This window comes from Cervus elaphus, chromosome 12 (genome assembly GCF_910594005.1).
Source record: "Cervus elaphus chromosome 12, mCerEla1.1, whole genome shotgun sequence".
NCBI classification, from domain to species: domain Eukaryota; kingdom Metazoa; phylum Chordata; class Mammalia; order Artiodactyla; family Cervidae; genus Cervus; species Cervus elaphus.
Genome location: NC_057826.1, coordinates 46,459,363 through 46,475,643, shown reverse-complemented (window position 1 = coordinate 46,475,643; position 16,281 = coordinate 46,459,363). Strand labels below are relative to the sequence as shown.

The 16,281-nt window shown below is 36.5% G+C and overlaps 1 protein-coding gene across 1 annotated transcript in view; it reads left to right on the top strand.

Annotated features, from left to right (window-relative positions):
* PRTG (protogenin) overlaps positions 1-14,197 on the top strand; it is a 144,272-nt gene extending 130,075 nt beyond the window's left edge. Inside the window, exons 17-20 of the mRNA XM_043920675.1 lie at positions 1,304-1,424; positions 2,679-2,844; positions 4,972-5,076; positions 5,559-14,197. Coding sequence (XP_043776610.1) covers positions 1,304-1,424; positions 2,679-2,844; positions 4,972-5,076; positions 5,559-5,963 — 797 coding nt within the window. The 3' untranslated portion in view covers positions 5,964-14,197. The remainder of the gene's footprint in view (positions 1-1,303; positions 1,425-2,678; positions 2,845-4,971; positions 5,077-5,558) is intronic.
* The last annotated feature ends 2,084 nt before the right edge of the window (positions 14,198-16,281 follow it).

Genomic DNA, 16,281 nt, shown 5'->3' with positions numbered 1-16,281 from the left:
CCTAAACCCACACTCAGCTCCTTGAATTGTTGCTTGTGAGGTTCACATGCTGTGAAGCTGCATGGCTCTGTCTGCACTCCTACATGGAGACACACTTACCTCAGAATTTCCCTCAGTTTGCAGATCACTGTGTCCCAGTAACTTCTCCTTCCAGCTGTGCACCCACCAAGACAGATGAACCATACCACCTGTGAACTGATGGGAGTAGGCGTCCAGGGAGGTCCATGGAAATAAACAGCAGTGGTGGTTGTGGTGTCCAAGCTAAGGAGAACATGGTTTTCATTAAGAGTTTTCAACACACACACATACACACACACACAAACCAACAACAAACAACCTTTCCAGAGAGAAAGTTGTTTCTCTCCAGAAAACAGTTGGGAAAAATATCTTTAAAGAGCCATTGTCACTCCAGTCAGGACATCATCCTTCTGTTTTGAAGGAAACTGGGGCCCCCTGTGACAGAGGACTAGATGCTTCCTTTTCCTCCTCCCTGGGGAGGTGTGCCTGTGTGGTGATGCGGGGTGTGGCAGGGACAGCTATAATGGAGGAAATGCCAGCTGAACTGGGCAGGATTAAGGGCACTTAGTTCTTCTGAGGATAGCTATTCAGTACTGTGTATGTCTTGAGGGGAACACTGGGGAGGAGAGAGAGAGACAGAGAAAGGCAGGGCAGTCAAATTTAAGCTCAGGAAGGAGGTAGCCATAGTAGCTGCCCTATCATCAGGGAAAGCTGAGGGCAAAGCTCATATGTGCTTCTCAGATACCTTGCTAGTCAAAGTGTCTAGGGACCAGCAGCCTGACTGTCTCCCAGGAACTTGTCAGATATGCAGAATTGCCTATGGGCTTTACCCCAGACCTCGTGAATCAGAATCTGCATTTTAACATATCCTTTAGTGACTGTTATGCACATTAAAGTTTGAGAAGCACTACTATATGAAAATACATAATGAAAACTTATCTTCAATATACAGATCTGCTTTTAAGGTAATATGATATGAAAGGTATCTTTGACCCATCAATGAACATCTTTGCCTTGTGCTTTTTAGCATTATAAATTTTGAACTGATGTTCGTGTTTGATATAATATCTAGAACTCATATTTAGAATCTTCAATATGAGAAGATAAGCCAATTTTAAGTTCCCTGATAAAAGAGTAATACATCTTTTTTGCTTAGACACGGATACTGTCAAAAGTTTTCCTATGAGAGGAAGACAAATTATTGAAAAGCTAATATCTAAGAATTATGATATATGGGGTCATTTATTTTTTTGATTGATTCTGATACATGTACTTCCCCTTCTAGTTTATTCAGGATACTACCATCTGGACCAAAAATCAATGACTGGCATTGCTGTAGGTGTTGGCATAGCCTTGACCTGCATCCTCATCTGTGGTCTCATCTTGATATACCGAAGTAAAGCCAGGTGTGTTTCCATTGCTAGAGATGTTGAGGTGATTAACATTTAAGTTATAGTAACCACAGAAACAAAATCAAGTGCCTGTTAGAGGAACTGGGATTTTCCCACTTAAAAATGAATGTTTTATTACTTGAGTTCTTGCAGCTATATAGAGATGTGCTTACTTTGGAAGATTATTCTCTCACCATTTGAAAAAAATTGCTGTGCCAACAAAATATTCTTAAATTAAGACCTAGTTTCTTCATTTCCTTGGTATTTTGAGAAACACAAAATATATCCTTTGGCTTTTTTTTTTTTTTAATGATATGCTTAATCTAATGTATCTCCTGATTGGAGAATTCCTTACTGCCTGGACTATTTTCATATTTAAGTAGCCTGAAATGTCTGAGTCACTTGAGAGCTCTACCCTCACCACCACAGGACACATGGTTGGGATTCTCCAGACATGGATTAAAAGAAATGTAATAGCTGGGGATTAGTTCTCTATAAACTCTTTGTCGGGCAGTTTTATCTGTGATTTTGACTTCAGCTAAATTCTCAGCATTCAGGGAATTTGTCTGTTTCTATACTTTTATATTTTGACTTTTGCTTTCATTTATTTTCTTAAAGTTCTCTATTAAAAAAAACTGAAGTCAAATACACATCATTTTTAGGTAATCTCCATCACTAGACTGTCTATTATTAGAGGTTTTTCAGAATTTATTCTATATGTTTTTGGTACTTGTGCATATAAACACACTATGCACAAGTGTGTTTCATTTTACTGGTCAAGTTTCTTGTTTCCCAAGAACTTTTTAATGAAATCTTTCTGTATTTTGTTTTAGTGATGCCTGGATCTTGCAAAAGTGCTGCTATAAATTTTTCATCATTAGTTGTTCTGTTAGTGTGAAAGTCTGCAGACCTGAAGGAGAACATGTAGATTTTAAAATTTATAATTTCTACATAAATTATAAATAAGCAAAAATAATTAATAGTACTTTGTAAATAAATATTAAGGTTTTTACTAAGTATTTGTAAAAATTAATTTTATATAAACAGACATTGGGGCCAAAAAACAATAAGAAACTTTCTTCCATTTTAAAAGTTTGCGTCAGTGAGTTGGAGTTAAAATCTAATCATTCCTAAGGATATTTGATAAACAAGCATTAAGGAAGTCCATTGTTTGCAAAGTTGTGAATGTCCCAGATTTCACCAAGTTTGGTACATTTTCCTTTCTCTTTTTGTGGACTTAGAAGAATTCCTTTTCATGCAATATTTCAGGAAATCAACTGCCTCCAAGACAGCCCAGAATGGAACTCAGCAGTTACCTCGTATCAGTGCCTCCCGAGCCAGTGGAAATGAAGTAGGGAAGAACCTGGAGGGAGCCATAGAAAATGGAGAGTCCTTGATGCCAATGATCATGCCAAATAGCTTCATAGATGCCAAGGTACTCTGAGCTGACAGGCTGTTGTGCTGCATAATCCTTCCCACCATTCATCTTCTCTTTATGTGTAAAATCTTACCAAAAAATTTTATGTTAAATGTATTATGTCCATAGTCCACATAATGAAATGTGAAGCCATTTCATTCAGATTCTTTCTTGCATACAATATTTGGGGAGAAGAACATAGGGTAGATAAAAGAATAAAAGATGAAAAAGATAAATAAAAAATGAGCAAGTAGCCTAAATTCAGTTAGTTTGGATCATATGGAGCTGAGATGTCATAAATAAGGACTGCAAGGTTATCAGTCCATATTTACTATAATTTGGATTGTTTTGGATATACTGGATGGAACATTTTTCATTAATCCATTCTAAATTTAGTTTATTTGATTTTAGGACTAAATGGAGCATCAGAATCTTCCAGATATAAATTACATTTTTAAAAATATGAAGTATCTATATAGGTGTTTCAAGATCCTTCTCTTCATGGCCTTAGGAAGTTGGATACAGTAAAGAAATGTCATTGGAGGATGTCATTTCATGTCCTTTCCACTGCGGGTAGTAGTGGTACAGTGATAAGCATTATGAACACCAAATTATTTTTAGTCACATTGCAGCATAGATATTGTGCATTATTAAATAGTTCTCATAACCAGCATGTTATAAATAAAGTATCTGCAGACTGTAATCCAGCTCAAGCCAGTCCGTGGCCTGTTTTTGTATGCCCATCCTGAGCTAAGTATAATTTCTACATTTTTAAAGGATAGTTTGGGGCTGACAAAAAAGGAGGAAGAGAAAATGAAGCAGAGGCCGTGTGTGTTCTGCAAAACCTAGGACATTTACTATCTGCCCTTTTACGGAAAAAGTTTGCCAAATCCTGTTATACATTCTTCTTATCCAACCCTTCCCCAAAATTTAGAATATCAAAAATATAACAGGGAAGTTTCAATATTAAATTTTATACAATTAAATTTAACAAATGCAGTTTACATGTATCTAGCTATCACGGTGCTATATATGATACATACAATGGGTAAATAATAGTGAATTGATTTTGGCTATTCCTGTTTTCTATTTTGTTACAACTTAATTTAGCTTTCATTTTCTGATAAAAACGTAAGCCGTTTAACTTATTTCAAACTAATCTAGAACATCAGAACCTAAAACTTTTAAATAAGCACAAAACTACTAAAATACACTATTGTTCTGTTATCATTAACTTGGAACTAGACATGAGAAAGGACTGAGGAGAAGTGAAAAGGGGAGGAAGACATGGGAAAGAGACAGAATCTAAAGTGAAGGAGGCAGAGCACAGTTGGGGGTCTGAGTCAAGCAGAGGCCAGTGTAGAGGTCAGGTCTCTGACTTCCCTTGGATTATTAGCCCAAGAGTTGATCCCCTGTCTGTCGTCATTTTGTTGAGGGTATGCAGATTCATTTTTTTTTTTAAATTTTATAGCATTTTAAAAAAATTGATTATTTTTGACTGCTCTGGGTCTTCATTGCTGTGTGCGGGCTTCCTCTAGTTGTAGCAAGCAGGGGCTGTTCTCTGGTGTGGTGTGTGGGCTTCTCATTGTGGTAGCTTTTCTTGTTGCAAAACATAGGCTCAAGGCTCACAGGCTTCAGGAGTTGTGGCTCGCAGGCTCTAGAGCATAGGCTCAGTAGTTGGTCTGCAGCATGTGGGATCTTCCCAGACCAGGGATCAAACCTGTGTCCCCTGCACTGGCAGGCAGATTCTTAGCCACCAGACCACTAGGGAAGCCCTGTGAGTCCATTTCTATCTGCCTAAATCCTTCTTAAATTTTTCAGTCATGTGGAAAATTTGAAAAATAATAAATGCACAAATAATTGTCAGTATCTTTTCATAGTTCTGTATATCTTGCTATATATTTTTGTTTGGCCTGTCATTTGAAAATAAATTTTGGGATTATTACACTTCACTTCAAATACTTCAGCATCTCTCTTAGGAATAAACTTATTATATCTTTTTTATCACTAACAAATACCCCATATTTGTTGTGTGCCACTGTGTAAAAGAAGAAATAATAATGTCTGTGATCATATTTTTCCTTTAACATCTAAAAATTTTGTGTACTTGTAATAAACTGAAATTTTCCTCTTTTATATCTACAGGGAGGAACTGACCTGATAATTAATAGCTATGGTCCTATAATTAAAAACACCCCTAAGAAAAAATGGCTCTTTTTCCAAGATTCTAAGAAGATAAAAGCTGAGCAGGTAACTCCCCTAAATGGGAAGACTCTTTCAGTACTCATGGTGTGTGAGATGATAATTTTAAGAAGAGGAAAATGTAAATGAGTGGTTTTTTTTTTTAACTTCGGTATTCTTTCTGGATGTGATTTTATTAATTTGGGGCATGACTCTATGGAAAGCCATGGGGATTGATGATTGACATGACAGTTGGAATTGTAATCAGAGCTGTGGTTTTCAGTGGGGGCTGGGGTATAATGGAGAAAGGGATGAGGCAGGCGCCTGCATCAAAATCACTGAAGAAGGCTTCTGACACCTCACTTGCCTCGGTAATTCTGATGTGTTCCCACTGCTTGGAGAACCACTGACAGTTCCTTTGTGATGATGAACTTTTCACCCACATACTCCATCGATTTGCTATCTCAGAATATATGAAATATGTAAAACCAATTTATTATTTTTCAGAGCACTCTGTTATCACTGATGGTGTTTTATGTATTTTTACCTAGCCTCAAAGAAGATTTACTCAAGCGGTCTGCCTTTACCAGCCAGGCACTACCATACTAATCAGCGATGAAGACTCCCCCAGCTCCCCAGGTCAGACAGCCAGCTTCCCAAGACCCTTTGGTGTTACAGCTGATACTGAGCATTCAGCCAACAGTGAAGGCAGCCACGAAACTGGGGATTCTGGAAGGTTCTCCCACGAGTCCAATGATGAAATACACCTGTCCTCCGTTATCAGTACCATACCCGTAACCCCCAGTTCCTTCACCGGCAGCAATTTGGGTGGGGACCCCTCGGTGAGAAAGTGTGAAGAGACTGCAGTGCGGTCGGGTGCTGAGCAAACTTCCTCTTCAGTTTCTCAGCCAGCCCCTGCCAGGCTTTGCTTTGAGAAAAAGGATTTTCCAATCTAGACAGCCACATCCAGGTATTCTCACCTGTAAGTCTGTTCGAAGGACAATGAACAGGGAGCCAAAGCCTTTTGTGAAACTCTTGGTATCTTGGTATCTTACTGGGTATCTCACCTTTTTTGAATGTTGTTTTTTTTTTAATCTTTAAGCTCACGTATTTTGAATGTTTCATTGTCAGCAATGTGAAAAGACAGTCAAGGTGTTTGACTGGATTATAAAATATATCACTGGAGCAAAGGGAAGACTTTTGAAAGCCCCTTTGCTGACTATCTACCTCAGTTTGCCAGAGGGCAAACTCAGAAGACAACTTTGTTACCTCATTCGTTGTGATAGTTGATCTCAGCTACATAAACGATGATACTTCCTAGTAGCGTTTTGTTTTCAGTTGCTGTATGTGTCATGTGTGTGATCCAAGGAGTCATATAGGTAGGTGAGTAAGAATGTTTATCTGAAGCTCTGAGTTAAAACAATAACAACAAACTATGACCTCTGCATGGTTTGGATCATTTAACACCTCTAGCTGTGAGGACTGAAACCACTGAGAAAAGTGGGCTGTTTGACTTTATTGAATGACCAGCACACAAAAAAAGTGTATCTCTTCTGAGAATAGAACTGTTCAGTAGCATACAGGGAACCCTCTTGTATCAAGGGCTTCTGTGCTGTGGGCATTGGAGTCGGAGTGCTTTATCTGCTGTGTCCCACACCTCAGCCTGCCTGGAAGCCGTGCCTTTTCAACCTGTTTCTTTACCTGACGGTTGGCCAAAGTCTGCACTGTCTTAGTTTGCAAAGCAGCCTCAACCTTTCCAGAATTAGTTGCAAAACAGCTTGCAGAAAACAGATTTTTAAAGAAAATAAGTTAGAGTTTGCAGTTTTTTTTTGTATAAATCCCAGCTTGGTGACCCAGGTCTCCTGCATTGCAGGCGGATTCTTTACCATCTGAGCCACCAGGGAAGCCCAAAATGGGTAAAAAAAAAAACTTTCATTAAATATTAATAATGAGTATAAATGCAACAGTAGACAGTGAAATGAACTTGAGGTTATCATGGTAACAGTGCCTTCCATTATATATTATGAAGTTCTTTGCCTTATACTTTTTTAATATTCACGAAGTTGTTCAGGATAAGAGTACCAAAAGTTGCCTTAAGAGTTTCTTGGATTTCATCAATAACTGTTTTAAGGTACAGTGTTTTATCAAAGCATTTGGGTTTGTTTTCGTGCAGGTTTTGTTGGGATAAGTATTCTGAGCTCTACTAACTTGTTTGTATTTTCTTGAATCCTTAAGAGAATTTGGTACCATGTTTAATCTTCCTTCAGTGTCGACGCTGTGAACGAGGAATGCTAACTCCAGTAGTGAGTTAATCCTCTTGCCGTTTGAAATCCGTAAACTGTTTACTTAGCCACACAGAATAGGCCTTCTCTTAGTTTTAAGACACTTACCTATTAGGTGCCCAGCAGTGGGAGATGATAAAGAATTAAACCCATGGTGTAGAGAGGGGATCCTCTTACCTTTGAAAAATATTTCTTCAAATTATCTGGAAATGACTTTTGAGCCTCTTTTTAAAAGAAATCTTTATCCCCCTTGAAACTTTTGTTTATAGACTGGGGATGAGGCCATGTTAAATGGTGTTCTAAAGACAAAAAAATATTATTGGATAATAGTCCCATCTCTGCCATCTTCTTTCCCAGTATCTGGTGATACAACATTTTTTGGTTGTTTTTCAATCTGTAGTTTTGTGCCAAATTGGATGTGCTCAGAAGCAGACCACCATTAAGTGCCAGTTAATGCAGTTCTGAACTAAATTCACAGTCCTCCATTTAGTTATCTAAGTATGGGCTTCATGGCGAAACAAAAAGGCAGAGCTTTAGGTGAACAATCTGAGGCAAGGAAAAATGCTGCTCCTGCCTTTATAGCTCCTGTTTATACTACCTCCTTTTAAAGTTATTCTAGTGTTATTTTTTTTTCCTGTACTCAGGGAACATTTTGTTACTTTTGAGCTGCCTCATGGAAGCATGGGCAAATTGACAGGGTATATCTTTGTGGGCTTGTAAGTAGAAAGTATGTGGGGCCAACTTTTATCAGTATCTAAAAGGAAGGAGTACAATGAGTTCATTTTATTTTTTTTAACTTTTGTTAAAAGGCAAACAAAATCTATAAAGTTGAAACATCATCCATCCTGTCTAGGAAGCTATTCATTTGAATCATTTTAAAAGCCTAAAATTGATAATTTGAAGTCCTTAAGGAAAGTATTTTGTTTTTGATGAATAGGCCCATAGTTATTGTAGATCTTTAGGCTGTAACTATTTGCTAATTATTTACCAGTATGTTTTTTACTCTTTCACTTTTTCATTTTGTTCTTGTATAAGATTTTTTCATAATAATCTTGTTACCAAAGAAGTTTCAGTAGAGAGTGAAAATTCATCTATGATTTCCCTCCAAATTGAATTAACTAGAAACATCTATAGGTATGAAGCTTATACAAGTAGATACTAACCCAGAATAATAGGGGTTATATTGATTGTTATAGTTAATTAGACTAGTAATTTTAACTACCTTATTGTTACCAGAGCATTTAAAAGTTCTTCACCAGCAGATAGTTCCCAAAGAATTTCAAGTGTAATTTTTTTTCTTCAGCAAGTAAATCTTCAGCTACACAGTATTATAGTATTTTGAAATTGTTGAAACTACTTGTTGGAGAGGAAAAAAAATCTTTTCACCAAAGACAAATATTTTAGTATCATTGAATAAGATATTTAGTATACACCAAAGACTTCTTTTTACTTGGCCAAAGCTAGCTTCTTTGAAGTCTTAAGTGTGAAATTGTAACTGAAATGTGAAGGTTCTCATTCATCTTTCACAGTGGTGTTACTTCATGGTGTTTCACTCTGAAGGGGCTAATATGCAAATAGTAACTATTTTCTTTTCCAAAGACTTTTTTGCTATAAGTACTAATACATGCATGTCATTTTTATGCCAAATATTACAAGATACTGCTCATCAGTATTTTCATACCAAAGACCATTTAAGTATATAGATTAGCCTGTAAGTAAGTAAAGATGAGCAGATTTGAAATAAATTTATTTAGAGGCTGATAGAGACTCTAGCTTTAGTAGCAAAGGGTATCAAAGGGCTAAGTTTACATAATTAAAAGCAATACAGTTATATTGGTATTTATCAGTGTTTTAATTCATGTGTTTTTTATCAGCAAGTTTTTAAAAAACCAAAGATAAATTTAAGGTTTCCTCCACATATAGGCAGATTTAGTTGTACATTAAACTGTTGTTTCTTGTTTCTATGTCAACCAAACTTGTCTCTCCAGAACCGAGTCTATATACAAACAGCATACAAAGGGACTTTCCATTGAATCTGCTGATTCAACCACAGGATGTTTTTGCCAAATGATGTGATACTTTCCTAAGCACCTTGAGTGTGGGATGTCTACAGAAATATCAGCAGGCTCTTCCATTGCAGAGCACTGTGGCAACCCCTGAATCAGCCTATGCAGCCTTCCTCCTGCTTAACGCATTACCTGGTTTACTCTGAAGGCTTGAGGCAGTCACTTAATAACAAGAATGTTCTCATGTCTGGAGAGCAATGGGATATAACAAGGAAATGAATCGTATCAATTTTCAAGTGGCTGTTCTTTGATAGATGTGCTCTTTGAAGTTGTTCGTGAATTGACATATTTTAATTGCAACAAGGGAGCTTGCTATTTCAAACTTCAGTGGAACCATGGGTAAAACAAATATCTTGTTCATGAAATACAGAGTTTTATATTTTGATTAGCTTAAAAGTAAGGACACAACTTTATCCACTAAGTGGCTTTAAAAAATTAGCCTTGGCACATCAGGGAAATTAGATCCTCAGGGAAGTGCTTTTTTATTTGCCTTAGCTTCAAACAAGAGTGGTGCCAACCTTGGGAACAATAACAGTGATTTGCGTTGGTTTGTCTTGCCTTTGTTAAGGACATTGTGCTTGCCCATGTTGACGACTCAGGGTCATTGCTCAGGTCCATGAAGACAACTTTGGAGACAATTGAGTCTCACAAAAAAGATGGATTTGAAAGTTGTTTTTTTTTAATGCTAGAATATCCAGATGTGGTTCCACCTCAGCAGTGGCTGTCATGATTCACATATACATTTATATTTCATTGAATGTAAAATTTTTAATAGTGTAAAAAAAGTTCCAGTATATTGGAAGAGTCATGATTTAAGACTAAACATGTATTTTGTAGATTTTGTTTCTGACAGTTTGCCACGTGGGTCTCTGATAAAACTGCTTTGGTTTAATGGTCATAATTTCTGTGAGCACAGAATAGAAGGTTCTGGAGATTACCATACACAATCAGTTGTCTAATTGTGAATTTTATTGATGTTTAGAAGGACACATACATAGAATTGTGTGAAGCTGATTTATGCTCAGGACGTAAGATTGCAGGCTAATGCAATGTGTATGTTTGCAGGCTTTAATCTTCTCAGGTGATTTCCCCTGGTAAGCTTTTGAAGGTGTTTAAGATTAACATGACAGTCTTGCATTTTTACCAGACAGATACTATATTATTTTCTTGCTATTGCTATAATAAATTACCACAAAGAAGGCCTTAAAGCAACACAGATTTATTATCTTACATTTCTGTAGGTCAGAAGTCTGACACAGGTCTCAATGGGATAAAATCAAAGTTCATTTCCTTGTCTTTTCTGGCTTTTAGAAGTTGTAGATCCCACTCTCTGTCTTCAAAGTCAGCTACATAGCAGCTCTCTGACCCACTTCCATTAACATATCTCTTTTTCTGACCCTAACCAGCAAAGGCTCTTGGATGTTAAGGACTCACTTGATAAGATGGCGTCCATTTGGACAAACCAAGAAAATTCTTAACTTAATCACATCCTTAGTGTCTTTTTTGCCCTGTATGGTAACATACTCAGAGTCCTGGTATTTAAGCTTGAACTTCTGTGGGTGGCCATTATTTTGCTTACAACAGGTACATTATTTCTGTAGAACTCTGATCCCCATAAAATGTCTGTTGCATTACAGAGATTGGAAGTGTGAAGTCATGTGTCCCTTGGGGATCTTCAAAATTTCAAAGGTATGAAAACCTTGGCTTATCGCCTATCAAATGTACACATTAAGCTTTCTCTCTAAATCAGTTGCAAAAACAATTCAACTTGAAACTTTTTGAATACGTACTTTGTGAATTAACATCTCAGTTCCATCTGTTTAACAGGAAAGTTTCATAGTATTTGGCTCTAAACTTTATGGAATTTCATCAGAAATTTTTGAAACCTGTTCTTATTATAGTTGAGCTTTGTCCTTTTCTCTTAAGTGATTGTTAGGGTAGAGTGGAGGAAAAGTCCTCAAACATAGGAATTCAGAGTAGATGAACAGAACCATGCTCAAGTTCATTCTTCATTTCCTTTTAAAAGCATTTTGCAACATGCACACCTTCTGACTTTTAAGTCAGGCTTATTTCTTCAGCTTCACAAGCCACTGTTTGGTTTTCAATTTGATATAGCTTCTTGATTTTCCATGAGCCTCAGCTAGAGCCTCCACTTAACCTTATCAGCATGTACAACTCCTGGGAAATTTTATCTTTCTTGTAATTCTTTTTTGATGTCAATTGTTCCTTTACCTAGAAAGCTTTAGATTCCACTGCTGTAGTTTGTTCTGATTCCTGGGTTATGTCAATCAAGCCTTCTTTCAGATATAAAGGATAGTTTATAATTCTACCCTAAGTTTTAGCATTTCTTCAATGAACAAGATAAAGCTTTCTCCATTAAGAGGTAGGGCCCGTGATGATGATATGAGTAAGGTTAAGAGTGCTGGTCATTTTTCAGCCACTTCTGATTCTATTCCTTAGAAAGGGATGTGCCATTTACTGAGCATACATGATGTGCCATGCATATGCTTCAGCCATGCATACTGCTACATTCTACAGAGTAAATAGTATCTCCATTTTAGAGATCAGGAAGTAGGTTTAAAATGTCTAACTTGCCAAAGATCACAGCTAGTATGGTGCTTAGCCAAGACACAAACCCAAGTTGGTCCAACTGCAGCATTTACAGTATTTCTACTGTGATACATCATCTCAACTGAGACATGATATTTAATTACCTAGGCTCATGGTACCTTCCACTCTGTCAGCACAACCTGTCCACATAGTCATAGCCAACCAACAGAGAGAAGTCTGTCTTACTTACATCCATTTATTCACAGGAGGAATTTACAGGGGCTATAACTCACTCTTTGTCATCTCCTAACCACCCTTCTTTTCTCCTTTGACACCATCAATTTCTCTTAGTCAGAACTGAGTGTGAAAACTGATGCTTAGGCCTAGAGTTGCATTAAATAAGGGAGATATAGTTTCTGGAGCCCTTAACTATTCAAGCCCTTCTTTATTAGACTAGGTGTTCAGAATTGAATTTTTATTTTTTGTAATTTTCCTGTTGTCCCCAAATCTAAGTAGAAATTTATTAACTGGAAAAAGCCAGGCCTGTAACCAGTCATCCCTGTTTGCTAGATCTGAAGAGCATAGGTGTTATTTGAATTCAACCTAGTTAATATAGGAGGGAGCAAAGTTGAAGGAGAATCATATAGTAGAACAAGTATAACGTTAGTCTTTGGCACACCTAAATTCTAGTCCTTGACCATTTTGAAAATTGGTAGGAAAAAAAATCCTTAACTCATTTTTTGTTCCTTTTATTCCATACTTTGTTGTGCAGAATGAAGCAGTAGTACTTTGAAAACTTAAAAGTGTAAATAATTAGAATCCTAAAGTCATTTCTTTTCAGCTATGAAACATATCTTAATAGCTTTTTCTTTCTTTACCTGACAGCCTTTCCAATTACATTTGCCTGTGCTAAAATGAAAAATGCTTTCGTTTTCAATATACACACCAAAAAAACTACCAGAAGAAAGTGGGGGATAACAGATGTAGACAGGGATTTAAACACTCATCTTTAATGTAGGTAAATCTATGTGCTGAACAGGGGGATTTACAGTGCTTTTGAAAGTACTAAACATGAAATCGCCTTACCCTAATTTAAATCTTTTATTTTTTGATATCTTGGCTTTTAAAGATTTAGGGAGAGAGTCAAATATCCCCAGAGGGGTGGATGGGTAAGGACAGAGTGCATTTTTAGGATTCTTCTCTAACAGATCTACTTTTTCAAGATTATGGGGCATTTCCAAATTTCTTTAAACTGTTTGGAATCAATTTTAGGGTAAGACATACTGGCATCTAATTCTAGTTTATTCAAGTCAGCCTTTAAGGCTTATTGACAAGAATTACATGATTATCTTTTTTTAGAGAAAGGAAATATTTTCTCTAACTTTCTTGAACCAGCAAATATCACTCTTAGTATAACCCATGGGATTCTGAACTCCTTTCTTGATTTACTTGTTTGTATCTTATAAGTAGTTCATGGTATATAGACATAGTCCTGATTTATAGATTTTATCTTTAAAATTTACATTACAGAAGTTTGTTTTTCTGCAGAACTATCTTTAAAAATAACAGCTAAAAATACTTAAAAATTTTTACCTGAAACATTTTCTCCCTTTTACCACATTCTTTATTCTGTTTGCAAATGAAAATGATTATCAATGATTTAACATGAGCCTGTTAAAGAAATTTGCAAAGCCTTAATTCACACACATTGCCTTAGCCTATCAGTAGACTAGAGGACATATATTAAGTTTGTCTGTCTGTTGCTGTTGTTGGACAATATTTTATGTCTGTGTATGTGCGATTTTTTTTTTCTATTTTCTTCAAAGATGTGAATTAAATGAAAGTGTGGGAGCCAGCTGTTTATTGTTTCATATCATGGGTGTTCTGGATCCTTTCACTCTGTATACCATTTTCTTGTAAGGGCAGCATTTGCAGACTAGCTAATGGACTCTAGAGCTGAGCTATTTTAATTTTATACTTGACTCAGGGGATCAGCTCTGTGAACTCCATTGCATGAAGAAAGCAAATGTTTGCCTTGATTTTGAATGTACTTTTTTAATGTCTTCTTAAAACATATTTTGCTTAATAATGTGGGCTTGTTTTCTTTTTCTAGCATCATAGTAAATATTGCCTAGTACTTTTCCCATCCTCAGGATAGTTTATATACTATCCTACAGGTCATGCCAAAAATGAATAAAAGTTTAAATGCCAAAATGTTTATGAAACTGCTGTCTAAATACTGATTGATTGCACAGTTTAAATAAAAATTTTCCTTAGTTAAAAAAAAAAAGAAAAAAAGACATGTTTTCTTTCACTTTTCACTTTTCTTTTGGGTGATAGAGAATGAAAACTTTGAGTTTATAAAATTGATGGCTTTCATATCCTGTGATGGGATGATTATAGAGTCTACTCCAAGCAATAGGAATAGAGCTGGGAGAAATATCGATAACCTCAGATATGCAGATGATACCACTCTAATGGCAGAAAGCAAAGAGAAAATAAAGAGCCTCTTAATGAGGGTGAAAGAAGAGAGTGAAAAAGCTGACTTAGAACTCAGCATTAAAAATCCGAAGATCATGGCATCTGATTCCATCACTTCATGGCAAGTAGATGGGGAAAGGGGGAAACAGTGACAGATTTTATTTTCTTGGGCTCCAAAATCACTACAGATGGCATCTGCAGCCATGACATTAAAAGACGCTTGCTCCTTGGAAGAAAAGCTATAACAAACCCAGAGAGAATATTGAAAAGCAAAGACATTACTTTGTTGACAAAGATCCATCTAGTCAAAGCTATGGTTTTTCCAGTAGGTATGTGTGGATGTGAGTGCTGGACTAGAAAGAAAGCTGAGCGCCAAAAAATTGATGCTTTTGAACTGTGGCCTTGGAGAAGACTCTTTAGAGTCCCTTGGACTGCAAGGAGATCCAACCAGTCAATCCTAAAGGAAATCAACCCTAAATACTCATTTGAAGGATGGATGCTGAAGCTCCAATACTTTGGCCACCTGATGCGAAGAGCTGACTGGAAAAGACCCTGATGCTGGGAAAGATTGAGGATAGGAGGATAAGGGGGCATCAGAGGATGAGATGGTTGGATAGCATCACCGACTCATTGGACATGAGTTTGAGCAAACTTCTGGAGATAGTGAAGGACAGGGAACCTGGCATGCTGCAGTCCACAGGGTCATAAAGAGTCGGACACAACTTAGCAACTGAACAATTACAGCAAGGCATCTTAGAATTGTTTTCATCTGGCATTTATTGAATAGCAACAAGGAAAGAGCAATTTTCCCATTCCGGTAGATGACTGCTTACCTTAGAAATAAATAGCCTAAAAGCTATGACTCATCCAGATAGACACACTTCTAATTCAGTTAAAACTTTTGTTTTTTAATATTATAAAAAATGATTGAGAAATATTGAAAGCCTTTCCACTTAAAAAATCTAGAAATAACAGGTAAAATATGACCCAAACAAACTTTGTAAGATAGCTGAATTATTTTTTAAAAGATCTCCTGATTTGGGTAATGAAAGGGGAACTGAAAAATAGAACAGTAGCTTCTCAAAATGACATTGTGCTGATTGGAGGACATGAAAGAAAGAAAACAAGCGAACAAGAAACTATATCAAAAAAATAAGAAAAGTGAAAGTCACTCAGTCGTGTCTGACTCTTTTGACCCCATGGCCTATACAGCCCATGGAATTCTCCAGGCCAGACTGGAGTGGGTAGCTGTTCCTTTCTCCAGGGGATCTTCCCAACCCAGGGATCGAACCCAGGTATCCCGCATTGTAGGCGGATTCTTTACCAGCTCAGCCACAAGGGAACAAGTACATTAAAAAAAAAAAAAAGATTTCCTAGAAATTAGGAAAAAAAAAAGTTGTTGAATTTTTGAAAGTCCATTTAACAGCATATCAACTACATTGAATATTCTAAAACTGGAAGATAGATGTGAGGAAATTGTCCAGGATGCAGCACAATAGTTAAATAGAAAATAGAAATAAACAGAAGATTCAACATACATCTGACAGTCATTCTAAAGTGAAAGAAGGAAGGCTAAGCAATTTTCAAAAAGAATATGACTAAATTTATGAAATCCTTGGATTCAGGAAGCATAATCCTCAGTCTTAAAAAAATCCACAGCAAGATGTCTTTTTTTTCATATTAAGAAAGTCTTGAGTTGTATTCAGCATTTTATCTGAGGCTCTAATGAGAGTAAAAGAAGAAAATGATTATCTCACATTCAATTTTAAGGACTCTTGCAATAGTGAAAGCTCAGAGACTAAAACAATCTTGAATGTATGAAATGCATTGTTTACAATATACAAAAATACCATAAAGATTTTATATCAAAAGGAGATAGTCTGAATATCTGCAAA